Source organism: Eimeria necatrix, genomic scaffold, assembly GCF_000499385.1.
Source record: "Eimeria necatrix Houghton genomic scaffold, Enh_scaff29, whole genome shotgun sequence".
NCBI lineage: Eukaryota > Apicomplexa > Conoidasida > Eucoccidiorida > Eimeriidae > Eimeria > Eimeria necatrix.
The window spans coordinates 44,063-59,105 of NW_013653448.1; the positions used below are offsets into that span (position 1 = coordinate 44,063).

The following is a 15,043-nucleotide window of genomic DNA, read 5'->3' on the forward strand; positions in this document are numbered from 1 at the left end:
GGAGGTCACTGAGGGCGGGCTAGGGGGCCCCGGCAGCAGCTTTCAGTCGCCGGAAGGGTGACGTGTCGCCGCTGCAGGGCAGTCAAGGGCTGGGGTCTTCTGCAGCGGAAAATGCAGAAGATTACAAATGGGAACCTGTGAACTTTTAAATTTGAAGTATCTTTCAGTTTTGTAGAGATCTTGGGAGGGGCCCCACAGGCCCCTTCTTGCCCAAAGGCGGTACCCTCGGCAGCTATCGGCTGCTGCAGCAGCAAGTGCTGCTCTTGCTGCAGCTCTTTCATACTGCGGCTTCATCCCGGCACAGTAAAGGAGCAAAGAGGCTCCGGTGAAACGTAGACTGCGCAATGGGCTCACGGAAACGCAGCACGGTTGGGGCCCCACAGGCTCGGGGGGCCCCACAGAGCAGCGAAGGGGGCAAACGGGTCCTCGCTGCGTCGGGAAGTGACAGCGAAGACGATATTTTGCTGCAGAAGCAGCAGCAGCAGAATACAGCAGCGGGTGAAGGCGAGCTGGAGCTGTCGGATGGCTGCCTAGACGAAGACGAGGCATCTACAGATGAAGAGACCCCAGCGGGTCCGGGCGACCCTGAGGGCCCTTTGTCTGCAGATTCTTCAGAAGATGATTCCCCCAGGAGGCAGCAGAAGAAGCAGCAGAAGGAAAGCAGCAGCAAAGCCCCTCAAAGTAGCAGCAATGTGCTGTTGGACGTCGAGACAAACTGGGCGGATCTGTACCTAAGCCGACCACTGCTTAAGGCACGCCCTGCTGTCGCTGTTGCTGCGTTCGCTGCTGCTGCTGCTTCTGTTCTGCCTCTGCTGCTGAAGTGGACTCTACATGCCGTATTGCCTGCAGCAGCAAATATGCTGTCGGTGCTGCGGCGGCGACGCACAGCGACTGGGGTATGGAGCTGAGACTTAGCTTAGGGTTTAGGGTTTCAACAAAATATGAATTGTACCGCTAAGTCATCAAATGCATGCGGGACTGCGCCTTAGGCTCTGGATGCCCTCGGCTACGCCCATCCCTCTTTCGTGCAGTCAGCTGCCATTCCTGCTGCGCTGCGGGGCCGGGACCTCCTCGTGAATGCCCAGACGGGTGAGGCCTCCAGCTGGCACTTGGGGTCTCAGCCTTTTGAGCTTTTGTTGTACAAGATCTATGAAGAAGTATATTATATGCTGTAGGCTGTAGAGCCCTGCAGCCTCCACTGGCGGCAGTTGCGGGTGGCCTTCTGTTCACGAAGAGAGTGGAGGGGGTGAAACATAGGGAACAGGGTTTAGGACTTGGACTTGGGGGTTTGGCCTGGGCAATTTGTATGGGGGAACTTGAAATGGGCCTTTGCTGCTGCTCTGCAGGCTCAGGAAAGACTGCGGCTTTCTTGCTTCCCCTTCTGGAGCGCCTTCTGCAGAGCCCGGGAGTCAGAGCTCGAAAGGCAGGTCCAGGCGCAGCTAGCTAGCTAGCTAGTTAGCTAGTTAGCCACCAGGCTCTGGCTTGGCAGCTTGCTTGCCGACTAGCTTCCTAGACTTGAACACCCAGACTAGCAGTTAGCCAGAGGCCGCTAGCTAAACAGCATCCAGGGAAGATGAAGCCGCACGCCGGTGTGTAGACAGCAGCAGCGGCAGCAGCAGCTGCAGCAGTAGCAGCAGCAGCAGCAGCTTCGGCCGTGGTAGCTCCGCAATCTTGTGCGTCTTACCACACTCAGATGACACCCACGGGCCCCGTTGGAGGCCTGAGGGGATCGAAAGGCTTGGTACTTCTTCCCACCCGCGAGCTGGCGATGCAGTGTTACCAGCTACTGCAGGACTTATGCAAGTTTGCGCCGATCACCTCAACTCTTGTGCGTGCGCCTGCAGTTGCTGCTACTGCAGCTGCAGCGGATGCTTTCCACCACTCCTGCTTTCGCATCTGGGTGCCTGCGTTTTGCGTATCCTTCGCTTCGCTGCTTTGTTCGCCTGTTTGCCAGTTCGGTTGTTTCTGTGTGAGTCTGTCTGCTTTTGGCTTTGGCTGCCTATTCCCTGTCTTTATGGTTTGACTGCCTCCTATTTGTTTTTCAGCGCATCTGGTCTTGTGTTTTTTTTTCAGGCAGTGGGGGGTGTGACTCTGTTTCAGCAGGAAACGGCGCTGCGCCTGCAGCCAGATATTGTGGTGGCCACACCTGGGCGAATCATAGACTTGCTTCTGAACTCTATTGTACGTAAATATATACAGCAGCTGCAGCAGATGTACAGAGAACAGTTGCGGCTGCTGCTGCTGCTGCTGCTGCTGCTCCCGCTGGTGGCCTGCGCAGCTTACCTCAGTGTGCCTGTAATGCTTTTTTTGCAAGTAGTTGCAGCCAAGGCAGAGACTGCCTTCTTTCCTCTTAAATGTTTCGCCTTTATTCCGGGTTGTGCTGCTGCTTCCCTTGCTGCTGTTGCTGCTGCACAGAGCATTCATTTGGAACTGCTGGAGGTTGTTGTGCTTGACGAGGCTGACCGGTTGCTAGAGTTGGGTTTCAGGGACCAAGTCCGCAAGACATGCCCCTTACCTGCTGTCCCCAGATAGTCAGCCAGGGATTCAGTTGGATATGCAACTGGCTAGCGGATGGTTGGCTAGCTAGGAGCTAGCTAAAGAGCTCTAGCCGAGCGCCTGCGTCTGCTGTGGGTTGTGCGGGGCTTGTACAGATCCTGCAAGTGCTGCGGCACTGCCATCGTGGGCGGCAGACGATGCTGTTTTCTGCCACTCTCTCTGCGTCTATATCTTCTCTCGCACTTTTGGCACTCCAGTCTCCCCTGCATATCACTTGCGAGCCACGCGGCAGCAGTAGCAGCAGCGGCATTAGCAGCAGCAAAAAGTCCCAGCAGCAGCTGCCTGAAAATTTGCAGCAACAATTTGTGGAGCTTCAAGGGGAAGAGCAGCGCTTGCCCGCCCTTGTCCATCTCGTCAGGACTGCCTTCAAGCACAGAGTTATTGTGTTTTTTGGGGTGAGCGCCAACTGGTTTGCCGCCAGCCAGAACCTCAGCAATATAGCTGAAATAATTATTCGTAGCAGCTTAAGCAGCAAGAGGGGCAGCAGCAGGTGTAGGTGCGAGCCGTTGTGCTGTGTTTCTTTACTTCTTTGCAGACGAAAAAGGCGGCGCATGAGGCATTTCTGCTGTTTTCTCTTCTAGGCCTCTCGGCTGCGGAGCTTCATGGTGACCTAACGCAGCAAATGAGGGCAGATTCATTGGCCAAGTGAGAGACAAAGATTTAAATATATTTATAGGCGCTGATGCCTGCAAAGGAATGTTGCTTCTGCTTTCACCGCCGGTCGATGGTGCTGCCCAAGCGAACCAGCATGTGGCCACACATCTAATTCTGCAGAAAAACCCCATGCAACTGTCAAAACAGCTGTATCTTCGACGCAGAGTAGACCCATTATATTTTGAAGACTAGTGGAACCAGGGTTTCCAGTCGGCTTTGTCCCTGAACTTGCCACTGAGGCACCCTATTCAGCGTAGTGGCAAGGGCGCTGCAGCAGCACGCAACAGTTTTGGCTCTCATGTCCGTTAGCAACCGTTTTAGGGTTTTGTGCATGTACTTGGTCCCATGCTCTTATGCCTTATTTTGTTGCTTCGTTGCTCCGTCCCCTGTGGGAGTCTCGCAGCTGCGTCTGTTGCAATGCTTAGTATCCCATGCTAGTATCAGTTGCCTTCATGCTGCTGTGCCCATAGTCGCCGTTCATTCTCCCTTTCCCTTCGCAAGTGTCCACTCGTCGCTGTAGTTGAGATTGCTTTGGTTGCTGTGTGTGTTGCTACCCGTGCTGCTCGCGCTGCAGGTTCGAGGAAGGAACAGCTGACATACTGCTGGCAAGCGAACTGGCTAGCAGGGGCTTGGATGTGGCAGAAGTTTCTGCCGTTATTAACTTTAGTCCTCCCAAAGACGTCGAAAGGTGTTTTATCGTTCGCACGCCGCCTTTGGTTTCCGCTTTCTGTTGTCTGTCTCCGCACTTCGCTCTCTGTGGACCTGTTCCTCGATTCTTTGTTCTAGCTATCTTTTTCCATTTACCTTTCAGTGGATGCCTGTTGAGATCTCCGTATCTCTGAAACTTTTCTTGTCCGCAGGCGTGTCGGCGGATTCGTTGCGCTGTGCTGTTCTCCTTTTCTGTTTACCTGATTCACCTATTGCTGCTCCTGTTTGCATGCTTTATGTTGTTGTGCCCTCTCCATCTCTTCTGTCTGATGTATTACCTCTTGCTTTCCACCTGTGTATTCTCAAACTGCATTCCTCTTTTCTTCCCTGTTTTTGATGTATTTTTGTCCCTTAGGTACGTTCACTCCGTCGGCCGCACTGCCCGCATGGGCCGCCACGGCACGGCCGCAACGCTTTACAACAAAAATAGCAGCGAACGCCTCGCGATTAAGAGGTTGTTAGCTGCTTTAGGGGCCAGGGACAAGCAACAACAAAAACAAAAGCAGCAGGTCCTACGACGGAGAATTGACAGTGCCAATCTCGAAGCAATTGACAAGGAGGTGAGAAGGGCGTCGGCGACTGAAAGCTAGGTTGCATTCGCCTCCGCTTATTCGCTACAAGGTAGTCTCTTGTTTTTACCATTTCGCGAAATCACTCCGACCCAGGAGCAGTGGGCGTGGGCGGAGCTGCAGCAGCAGGCAATGATTTGTTTGGCTGTTCTTGTCCACAGCTGCGAGGCCTGGAAGGGGCCCTACAGAAGAAACGGCAGGAAGAGACACTGGAGAGGGAAATGAGGCTGGCAGAGATCTTTATTGCTAAGGCAAACAATATACAGCAGCATGCGGGTATGAGGCAGAAGCGCAGACACGGGAAAGGACAGAAGAAGAGCAGAAATTAGAGAAGCACTGCAACAAAAGGACAGACTGATGTAGGAGTTCAGAATAGGACAGACAAACGCTCTTTAGATAGATCCATCTAAGTAGTATCTGCAGAGGTATAAGAGGGCCTATTTGACATCTGCTACAGATATATATGGGAGCATTTCAAACACCCCCACACACAATCACACACGCACACAGACACACACAGACACACACACACGCACACACACCCACCCACAGACACACACACACACACACACACACACACACACATATATATATATATATACTTACACACACAGAAAGAGAGAGAGAGAGAGCGATGTGTGGTAAAGGAATCGGACAGAAATAGGACAGTGGAGGAAAAGATGAAGGATGTAGGCTGAGAGTGAGGAGGGCTGCATAAGCAAACATTGAGGAGACGGAAAGTATGAGATAGAGAATGATCGGCAAAACGGGTGGAAACCCTCAAAGTGGGAACCCTCAAATGCGCACTCAGCGAGGGAGGAAGACAACAAAGGCGAACGTGCTACTGCTGCAGTGGCCGTGGCTTGCAGGCTGTCTTGCTGGTGCATCTTCTGTTGCAGATGAAATTTACTCTCGTCCTCACCGCGAGTGGTTCGTCAGTGCAGGCGACAAGCGGAAGTTGCAAGAAGCGTCTCGAATAGACGCGGAGGCAAGGGCCCTGATAAGCAATAGCAGCAGCACCGTCTCAAAGGAGGCAGCAAAAGATACGAAGCAGAAACAGAAGCACAAGCAGCAACAGCAACAGGACACAACTGAATCAGACAGCAGTGATGCAGCCGACAGCAGCTCAGTAGGCGAAGAAGAAGAGAGTGAAGAGGGTAAGCAACCAGGGTAAAATCCTTCAGAGGTAGAAAAACATCGCTGCAGGCAGCAGCAACAGCGACAAAACTTTAATAGTGTGCGCTTCTATTTTAGAGCTTCCCGAGTGGGCCACGGCTGAGTCTGTTGCTAGTGAGGAAGAAGAGGAAGATCTAGAGGGCGCTGAAAAGACGTCCTTGAGTGAGCCGAAGGCCCTTGTGAAGGTCAAAGAAATTAAAGTGACAAAGGAGCAGAAGGCTAGGCTGCAACAGCAGCAGCAGCAACTGCAGAAAAAGGAGAAGAAGCACCAGACTATGACTCCAAGACAAAAGGAAGTAGGTTACGCTGCACTTCTCTAAAAACCATCGGCAGCTGCAGAAGTTACACATGACAATCTTTTGCTGTTTTGCCAAGGAAAGCAGCAGCCAAAGCTGAAACGATAGTGGCCGTTGAGTATCTTGTTTTTGCGACTCAGAGGATGCAGGAATTCCGCATGGCGAAGGCAGCAGCGCGATCTGTTAAGAAGTGAGCTCAGGAGACGAGCAGCAGCGAAGCATATAAGAAGGACTACTGACTCGTTATCAGATTCTTGCGTGTGACTGTGGCAACGCTGACGTGGTTCAAATTTGGTGACACTGAGCTGCCGGCCTGCTCTGTTATCGCTCCTGCCGATATTGCTGCTATCACTGTTACAGGAACGCTAGACCTCAGCGGTTGCGCATTGACACAGAAGTGGACGAGGACTACTTAGGCGGCTACAGACGTCCAGGGAGTCGAAAGCCGCAAAAGAAGAAGCGGAGGAGAGAAGACATTGAAAGAAGCAGCGGCAACAACAGCAAAGTTAGCGGAGTGGACAAATCAGTCGGGCCGGAACAGAAAAAGAGACGGCGCACCCAGGTAGGCAGTGGCAGCTTCAAGTCCAAGAAAAGGTATAAACGCAGGTAAAGGAAGCACTGCAGATAGCAGCATGCAACCGCTGCACCTCATAGGCAACGCAGCACCTTGCCGCGGCAGCGTCTTGCCGCAGTAGTTTGCTGCAGTAGCAGCCCAGCTGCAGTAGCAGACAGGTTGCCGGCTGCATACGAACCTTCAACAGTGGCAACCGCTGTATCGGAGTCATTTCACTTGACCATTTTCTCGGGTAATCATTACGCGAATCTAATCATTTGGTGTCTTTCAGCAGCGCCTGCAGCTGCCCCCACTTTTATATAGTACGCTCAGGCAGCTCCTACGTGGGTATGTCGCCATTCGCTCGGCACAAGAAAGGCGAGGCATATCGTCCACCTTAGTCGCTATGTTTCCACCAAGCCAGAAAACTGCATAGTTGAATATGTAGCTACTAATCCTCGCCGCATTTGGCCAACGCAGTACAGCTACTCAGGAGTATCACAGAAGGTTCAGGCGTTTGCTAGGTGGCGCAGCTAGTTTATGTGCAGGAACAGAAGTTGCTGCTCCATGCACAGCCTTGATTTGTGTGAAATCATTGTTTTGATTCGATTCTAAACAAATAATTTGTTTCTATTAGGTTAATTATGCGAGACTGGAATTGAGATTTCGCGTATCTCGTCAGTAGTTCGATTCTAAACATATAATTTGTTTCTATTAAGTTAATTATGCGAGACTGGAATTGACACTTCGCGAATCTCGTCAGTAGCAAAAAGTCAGACAAAAAGCACAGAATCCGATACCGATATTTGCATGTGCGTGTCTGTATATATATGTACAAAAATTTATTTATATGTTCGTGTATAAACATCTATCTACAAATGCATATGCAAGAAGATACGTACATACATTGCATGCGCACACTGTGTAGAGACCAATTTTCGGTACTCAGGCATGTACGTGTACTAGTACGTACAAAGCAAATACACAGACGTATGTATGCCGAACATAAAAATGCTCAAAGTATGTACGTCAATATGTACAAATGCATATATATATATATACACATACACGCGTGGGCGCAGCTGTACATGCAGATGCTCTCGTGAAGTATCACTCCGAGGCACAGAAAGATACACACGAAGTTCGAACACCTGTTCGTACGTGCATGTTCAAGACAAGTATTCCAAAAAACCTTGCTCATGCAAAATTACAGAAACGTATGGCTGCAAGATTCCAGTGACAAGCATGCCTGGATTTGCTTGTGTTTATGCGTGTACACTTGATTTCCGTAAAGCGGCTATGCATAAATTTACAGTCACCCATAGCATTATGATGGCAATATTGTGGGCATAGTTGCATACTACATACGAATTTACGAATTCGCAGCGATATGGATGAGCACTGGGGTACAAAACAACGCACGACGAAAATGTGCAATCACTCTGGGCGAGAGTCTGCTCTGTTCAAGAGGCCTGGAGCAGCCCTCGCCGCTGCTCTAGCTGTGGCTTTCACTGCCTTTTCTGCTGCTGAATCTGCTGCTGCTCGCCGATTCTTCAACAGCTTGAACCTGGTTGGTATGGATGCAACAGTCGCTGCGGCTGCCTTGGCAGCTGCAGCTGCAGCACGCCTCGTTGCTGTTTCTTCAACTGCTGCTGCAGCTGCTGCTGCCACCGCCGCTGCCGCCGCCGTTGTTCTGTGGTGCTTTCTCCTTTGCCGCACTCGTTGCTCACTCTTTTGTTTGTCTTGCACCCCATGAAGTGCTTCCGCCTCCGCAGCTGCAGCCATCGCAGCCGTGATATGAGCAGGCGCCACGGCCGCAGAAGTCGCAAAAGGAGAAGTGTAGTCTGCAGCAGACAGACTGTCTTCTGTAGATTCTGCTGGCAAATGGACAGAGGGAAGAGCTGATGAAGGGGACGAGTGACAACTCTTTGTCAATTCTCTGTCGCCACAAAGTGCCACTCCTGTCTTGCGCAAATAAACAGAGGCCCAGCTGGAAGCCTCCACAGTAGACAGGTCGAGCTCTACTTGCTTCTCCCCCGCTGCTGCTGTTCAAGTTACTCACACAGCACAAAAAAGCAAGTAAAAAATGCTGCAACAAAAGCAGAAACTATAAAGACAGCTGCCGCAACAGCGGCAGGCGGAACGAAAAACTTGGTGGGCTAGGATTTGACCCCACGCTTACGCGGTGCAGAAAGGTTCGCGTCGGGGTGCTGCTCAGGCTGCTCTGGCTGCTGCAGTGTGAGGGAAGGAGACGTCGCGAACGGCTCGCTGCAGCACCGATAATCCCTCCTAAAATATTTATCCCTCATCAACTGCGCAGCAGTGGGCCTTAGAGCCGCATCTGCAACAGTAGGAACAGCACCAGCAGCAGAACCAAAGTGTGGCGATACCGACACTTTGCTGACATTCAACGGATGAACTCGTGCAAATACCAAAAGCAACAATTTAAGCAAGATACGCCAACACTGGCCATCCTCCTCAACAGCTACAGCAGCAGCAGCAGTAAACGATAGCAGCCTTAGTTACCGACATCAGTGGTCGACCATCCTCATTTCCACGTGCACCAGCATTCGTTACAGCAGCCTCAAAAGCACAAAACGCACGAATTACAAATGTATCTAGTAAAGCAACGGCAGGTTCAGCTGCTGTACCCTTTTGTAGGAGCATTTTGATGATACTTTTGGTGCCGCACCCAATGACCCTTTTCGGCAGCAGAGAATCTAGCAGCAAATCGAGTTGCTCTTGCTGCTGGGGGCTATCATCCTGTAGTAGCAAATGAGATGGCGGACTTGTGAGCTCCCACATGAAAACACCCCCGCACAACTCCAGCATGACACAGCCTAAACTCCAGATGTCGGCCTGAATACACAAGCAAACAGAAGGCCAGGCCGCGGCACACACAAACCCAAACAATGACAAACACACAGAAATACGACAAATATACGCACAGGCCTAGAAAAAAAACACAAACGGGCACTGAAACAGAGCTGACAGTGAGCACAGAGCGAAAGGTAAGTTCAGACGAAACTAGCTAATAATACAAAGAGACGCAAGCCGAGGCTAACACAGCGGCAGGGAGTTGTTCCACGCCTACTGGCTTTCCGTATTTGGCTCCTAGAATGACCTCAGGGGCCATGTAGCAGTCTGTGCCCGCTACTGATAGCAAGGAGCTATTGCCAGGTGTATCTACACCTCCCCCTGTCGCCGCATTTCTGGTGCACGTGTACACGCTACCCTTGCCGTCGCTGCAAGTGGACTCTTTGCTGCACCATTCACCCCTGCCGCGTTCGCTGCGCTTCCTGCTGCTGAAGCTGAGGCCTATGCTGCTGCTGCGGATAAGCTGCAGCAAAAGCGAAACGGGATAAAGAAGCACATTCCACACCTTGCTGAGAGTCCGTGTAGATGCGAGCCACAGCGTGCCTCCTCTTGCTGACTTTGCTCCCACCACCTTGCGATGATGAACTTGCAGCTGCTGAAGCTGCGAGTTCTGTCCTGTTTCAGCAAAGCGGCCTCCTGTGCTCTGCTTCTGTGAAGTAGTGGCAGCAGCATCAGCAGCAGCCAGCGGCCACGGGCCCTGCTGCTCATCTATTCTCTCAGGTGACGTATCAGCGCTCCGTTGCATCTGCAACTGCAGCAGCCGCAGCTGCTGCCGCTCCTCTTGCTGCGTCAGCGTGCTAGAGTCAATCAACTTCATGACCGTATGCTGCTGCATGCTTACTTTGGGGGGCGAAGCAAAGCGACAGAGGCCGAAATCCCCCAGACGAATATGAGAGTCTTCGGACAAAAACACATTTTGGCTTTTTATGTCTCTGCAGCAGCACCACCACGGGCAGAAACGCAACAGGCTAGTGCACTTTTCACAGGAGCAGAGCAAGCAACTAGCAGCAGCAACGGGAAATGCGACAAGCAGATGGTTTTGTGTGTCCAAGGTCAACGATCAGGCAGTCAAACTCTCTTCCTGTCTGCTAGACTGGTTCCGGCGATGCTTCACGTTGCTTTGCTGACGCTTGTTCCACTTATTGCACCTGTGCAGTATATTCCTTTCGTGTAAGTAATGGACGGCCTGTACTAGCTGGAAAAGCCAACGGCGGATCTGCGCCAACGCAAAGCCATGAAATGCCAGTTGTAAGGAGCGCCGATCTTGCTGCTTTGACCGTGACTGCTGCAGCTGCTGCGACTGCAGCTGCTGCAATCGCCGCGGCCGTTGCTGTTTCTGTTGCAGCAGCTGTACTTTTTAATGCCAATGCAATTGCTGCCATTACTGTTGACGTCGCTGGTGCAGTTACTGCTACTCCTGCTCGTGCAACTAACTTGAGTGGTGCTACTGCTGCGTCTGCAGTTGATGCTACTGCAGGAGGTTGAGCTCGTGGGGTGTATCTCTCACTCTGCGCTCCGTAAGGGCTCTGTACCGGCGCTCTATGAGTCGCTTCAAATCGCCGAGGGGGCAAAACTCCATCAACAGCATGAAATATGTCTGACGTTCCACACGGCCGAACGAAGGCTCCTGGTGTATAAACTCTCCAACGTAGCCCACCTGTAGCAGCAGCAACAGCCTCAAAAGCAAGAACGACCCTACGAAAAAATACGCAACAGTAGGGGGGCAACTGTGTCATCTGCCATGTTATCAGCAACAATGGCAAAGAAGAAGCAGCGGCAGATCCCTCTACCCCGCAGTGGCCCCATCAGCGCCTGCTGCAGCAAAAACAGCATCACTAGCGCCAGCACCAAAACAGCGCCGTGAAGCGCCACAATCGCAGCAGCTTGCGCACAACAAACTTATGCATCAGATGTGCCAATCTTCGAGCTTCCTGCTGGTAACTGTCAGCAGCTGTTATGTCAGCCACAGCAATTTTTTTCAACACAACAAAAGGGGTCGCAGAGCTTTCTGCAGCAGCGCGGCGACGCAGGCGGGCTAGCCACACAGTCCCGTAGCCTCCACGACCTAGCTGCAAAGCACAACGACAGCAATAGATGTAAAAGGTGCATCAAGTGCACAAGATGCGAATGCAAAAGCCGCTTCAGCCCTCCAGTAACAGCAGTAGAAAGGCGGCTGCAATGTGCCGCGCGACAGAACAGTAATCATGCACAAATCAAGGAGACATAAGTGTCTGCAGCTAACATAAGGCAATCAGTTGCGAAGGCTTCTGACGCTGTATCATCATGCAGAAGGCGGAGCCACAGGCGCAGCTACACCCCAAAAGAACATCAAAGCCGAAAACACGCTGGGCAGCAGCTTCGGTTCAGTATACTACGTTAAACAACAGTATCAGCAACAGCCGCAACAGCAGCAGCAGTCGTAATGACAGCAGCAGCATCAGCACTGTACCTTTCTAACAAGAGTGTAGTCTCCCTTGCACAGTCGGCACTGACAGCCCTTGATAAAACCAGCAGATATTCGCATCAAGTGAATAATACCGAAAATACAGAGAACAGCTATGAGAGCCACTGCTGCCGCATTGTCTGCGCTAAGAGGAAACTGCAGCAGACACACAGGGCTCTCGCCGTTGGAAAGCCAAGGCTCGCACGCAGCTTCCCCACCGGCAGTAGCGGCGGAATGAGCGGAAGCCGCGGACTGTTCTTTTCCACTATATTGCTGTGGCTTCTGCTGAGCTTGCAGCACGCTATGTTCCGTAGAGTTGCCCTGCCCTCCCTTCGCAACTGTGGAAGCAGGAGCACCAGCAGAGTCAGCGGAGGCATTATGCACTACTGCTGATGATGGCCTTGTACTTCTTGCTGCTGCTGCGAAGATTAGCGACTCAGCAGCAAGCCCACCATACGCTTGGCAGAACCTTTCCCCTTCTGCTGCTGCAGCGCCTGCTGCTGTCTTCGCCAAGACGAGTCTTGCAGCTGGCAGCTCTGCCAGAGTACTTACTGCTGCTGCCTCTGCGGGTGTCGTGGCAGGAAGGCAGAAGAGAGGCAGCAGAAGAGCAGCCGCAGCAAAAATACGAGGCGCTGATTTCGATCCCGAGCCAGATAGAACTGACACAGCACACCTCTCTGGCTGCTGCCCGCCTGTACGCCCCTGTCGCTGCTGCTGCTTCTGTTGCTGCTGCTCGTGCAGAGGTTGCTGCGAAACGCATGCGAAATGGCGACTCACGGCGGCACAGTCATGCACACGCTCATCTACCAGAGGAGCATGAGGCAACTGATGCTGCCGCTGTTCGTTTTTTTGTTGTTGCTGTACTTGCTGCGGTTGCCTCATTGCAACGCCAACGCTGCTGACCCGGGCAGCACATTTTGCTGCTGTCGCTGGTCTTGCTGAAGCTGCATTTGTTGTTAATCTTTTAACTGCTTTCGCCGATGCATCTGACGTCGTCTCGCCTTTGATGCTAATGAAGGAGCGCGGATCTGCCTGCTGCCTGCTTTGCTGCAGCTGCTGCCGCTGATGCTGCTGCTGCAGCACTACCCACTTCAGCACGAAATGCAGCTGCGACACTGTAAGACTTGACAGAGCCAACAAAAAAGCCGCATAGCTCGCAGTCACAATTCCGGTAACAACACTGCCAGGAAAAGCGGGCTGCTGTTTCTGCTGCTGTTGCTCCGCTTGCTGCTCGGGTGGCAGGGCTGCTCGCCACTCAACAAACAAGTTTTCATTGCCAAAATTTACAAGAATGATTGTGCAAAAAGTTCCCTCTGCTGCTTGCCTGTTGCGGCGAGTGAAAGCGCTATTGCTGCTGTTGCTGCTGAAGCCCCACATCACCAATGCCACAACTTGCCGCAGCGTCTCCTGCAGTGTGGCTTTGAGCGATTGCTGCTTCTGCCACAGCAGCTGCTGCCGCCACATCTGCTGGTGCAGCATCTGCTGCAGCACTTGCTGCACCAACTGCTGCTTGAGTCCTTGCATCTCAGCCAAGTAAGGGGTGAAGCCGCCACAGCCTCGAGCACCAGCAACTGCGGCAAAAGCCGCAATGAAGTCTAGTACGTCTTCTAGACAGAAGGATGACAGCTACTGCACCAGGAAGCCGATGCAGAGGCACTGCTGCATCGCCTATATTGTAATTCCTGCAGTTGTTGCTGCTCCTGTTGAAACTGCTGCTACCCTTGTTCTTGCTTTCAGCAACCAACCCCCTGCTGGTGCTACCAGGCGCTTGGAGCTTCAATATCTAGAGTGAGAAAGCTCAAACCTCAAAATCTGGGGGGACAACGATAACGCAGACACGGCAAGAAATTGTACCTTTTACTTGCACCAGCAGGAGATGGATGCTGCTGGAACTGCTGCTGCTGCTGCAGAGGCGCAATAATCCTCTACTTCAGCTCCGGAAGCTGAGCGACTTCCCCCATTTAAAAAAAATTCAAAGCATTTCGACAAACGATAAGAACACACTTTTGCTATATTGGCACCTCATGTCTGCGATAGTAGCGCCAGCCGCAGCGCCACCAAGGGGCTGCTAATGGTCCACACGGATCGACGCATCAATACAGGTGTCTTGCCGTACGGTTGGGGCAGCATTTGAATTTCCCTTCAAATTCTTAAAGCCCAGTCTTCCCAAGCTGCACTATGGTTTTGCAAGTGCAGAACCCTTTGCAGAAAGAGTAACAGCAGCAACAGCAGCAGCAACTCGACAACTGCAGGAGGCCATCTGGCCGCTCGTTGTCTATTTAAACGTGCCTGAATGCAAATGACTGCGTTGTTTCGATCTTTTCCATCGATATGAAGGATACATGCTGGCAGTGAAAATGTAGCAGGGCCAGCACGGCTCCCATGTTTAAACACCAGCAGTACTGGGCACCGTTTGCGCAACTGCGGCGACGCCGTGGCAATTCAAAGAACGCTTTCTGGCTGTGGGGTCACTTGAGCTCTGCATGTGTACGAGTGCTATTTGCATTAGTAAGTTTTACTCTATAGTTTCTTCTGCTGTTTCTGCTCGATGTCCTTGTGTGCACTTCCCAGCAGTATTCAGCCTAGCAAGCTGGAGGTGACCTCTGCACAGCACGTATTTAGCAGGTCCTTGGCCGTAAATGAGCAACTCAGACGTCTTTCAGATTCATACTAATTTATTTTTGCACTTCGTACCGTCAGTTCTTCAGCTACTGCCTTGGACGAGCCCGTGAGGACCACTTCGCAGTTCCGCTTCCGCTTGCTCGCCGCCAAGTCGTGTCTGGAGTTCTATGCAACACGAAAATAATCTATCAAGAAAACAAAGAGGAGCATATTTAGTGTGTCTGTAACGCGATGCTGCCTTCTCTCTCCCCTACTGACGTGACGAGCTTGGGCTGCGCTGCGTAGGTGGGCACGAAGCTCTAAACTAGTTCAGCACAATTTAAATGCGTGGGGAGCTCAAAACGGCTCAAAATGAGTGCCGACTGAGTAAAATGATGCACAAGCATCGTTCTTAGAAGCAAGCTAGAATTTGAAGGCAGGCTTTAGCCCAATCTTTTGAAATGGAGAAACTTGAAATGGGGAAACTCTCGATAACCAGCGACAGCTCTGAAAAATCCTCGTACACTGTCATCTGTCACCATAAAATATTCATAGTGCCTGTGCCACTTTGGCTACGGCTTCTCCAACATTCCTGAGATGCAATAATTCC

General features: G+C 51.9%; 2 protein-coding genes across 2 annotated transcripts; one reads left to right on the forward strand and one right to left on the reverse strand.

Moving 5' to 3' along the window:
• Positions 1-344: 344 nt before the first annotated feature.
• Positions 345-6,569, forward strand: ENH_00040420 (DEAD/DEAH box RNA helicase, putative; the record flags this gene model as incomplete). Its single annotated transcript, XM_013580668.1, has 15 exons — positions 345-752; positions 990-1,089; positions 1,347-1,423; positions 1,694-1,828; positions 2,074-2,181; positions 2,416-2,493; positions 2,652-2,951; positions 3,092-3,201; positions 3,785-3,898; positions 4,274-4,478; positions 4,649-4,763; positions 5,387-5,644; positions 5,742-5,959; positions 6,100-6,149; positions 6,320-6,569. 15 exons carry the CDS (start codon positions 345-347, stop codon positions 6,567-6,569), a joined length of 2,526 nt encoding a protein of 841 aa, XP_013436122.1.
• Positions 6,570-7,949: 1,380 nt separating this feature from the next.
• Positions 7,950-13,356, reverse strand: ENH_00040430 (protein kinase (incomplete catalytic triad), putative; the record flags this gene model as incomplete). Its single annotated transcript, XM_013580669.1, has 7 exons — positions 7,950-8,557; positions 8,695-8,780; positions 9,205-9,371; positions 9,607-10,321; positions 10,538-10,605; positions 10,897-11,046; positions 11,839-13,356. The coding sequence occupies 7 exons, from the start codon at positions 13,354-13,356 to the stop codon at positions 7,950-7,952; spliced, it is 3,312 nt and encodes a 1,103-aa protein (XP_013436123.1).
• Between the last annotated feature and the right edge of the window lie 1,687 nt (positions 13,357-15,043).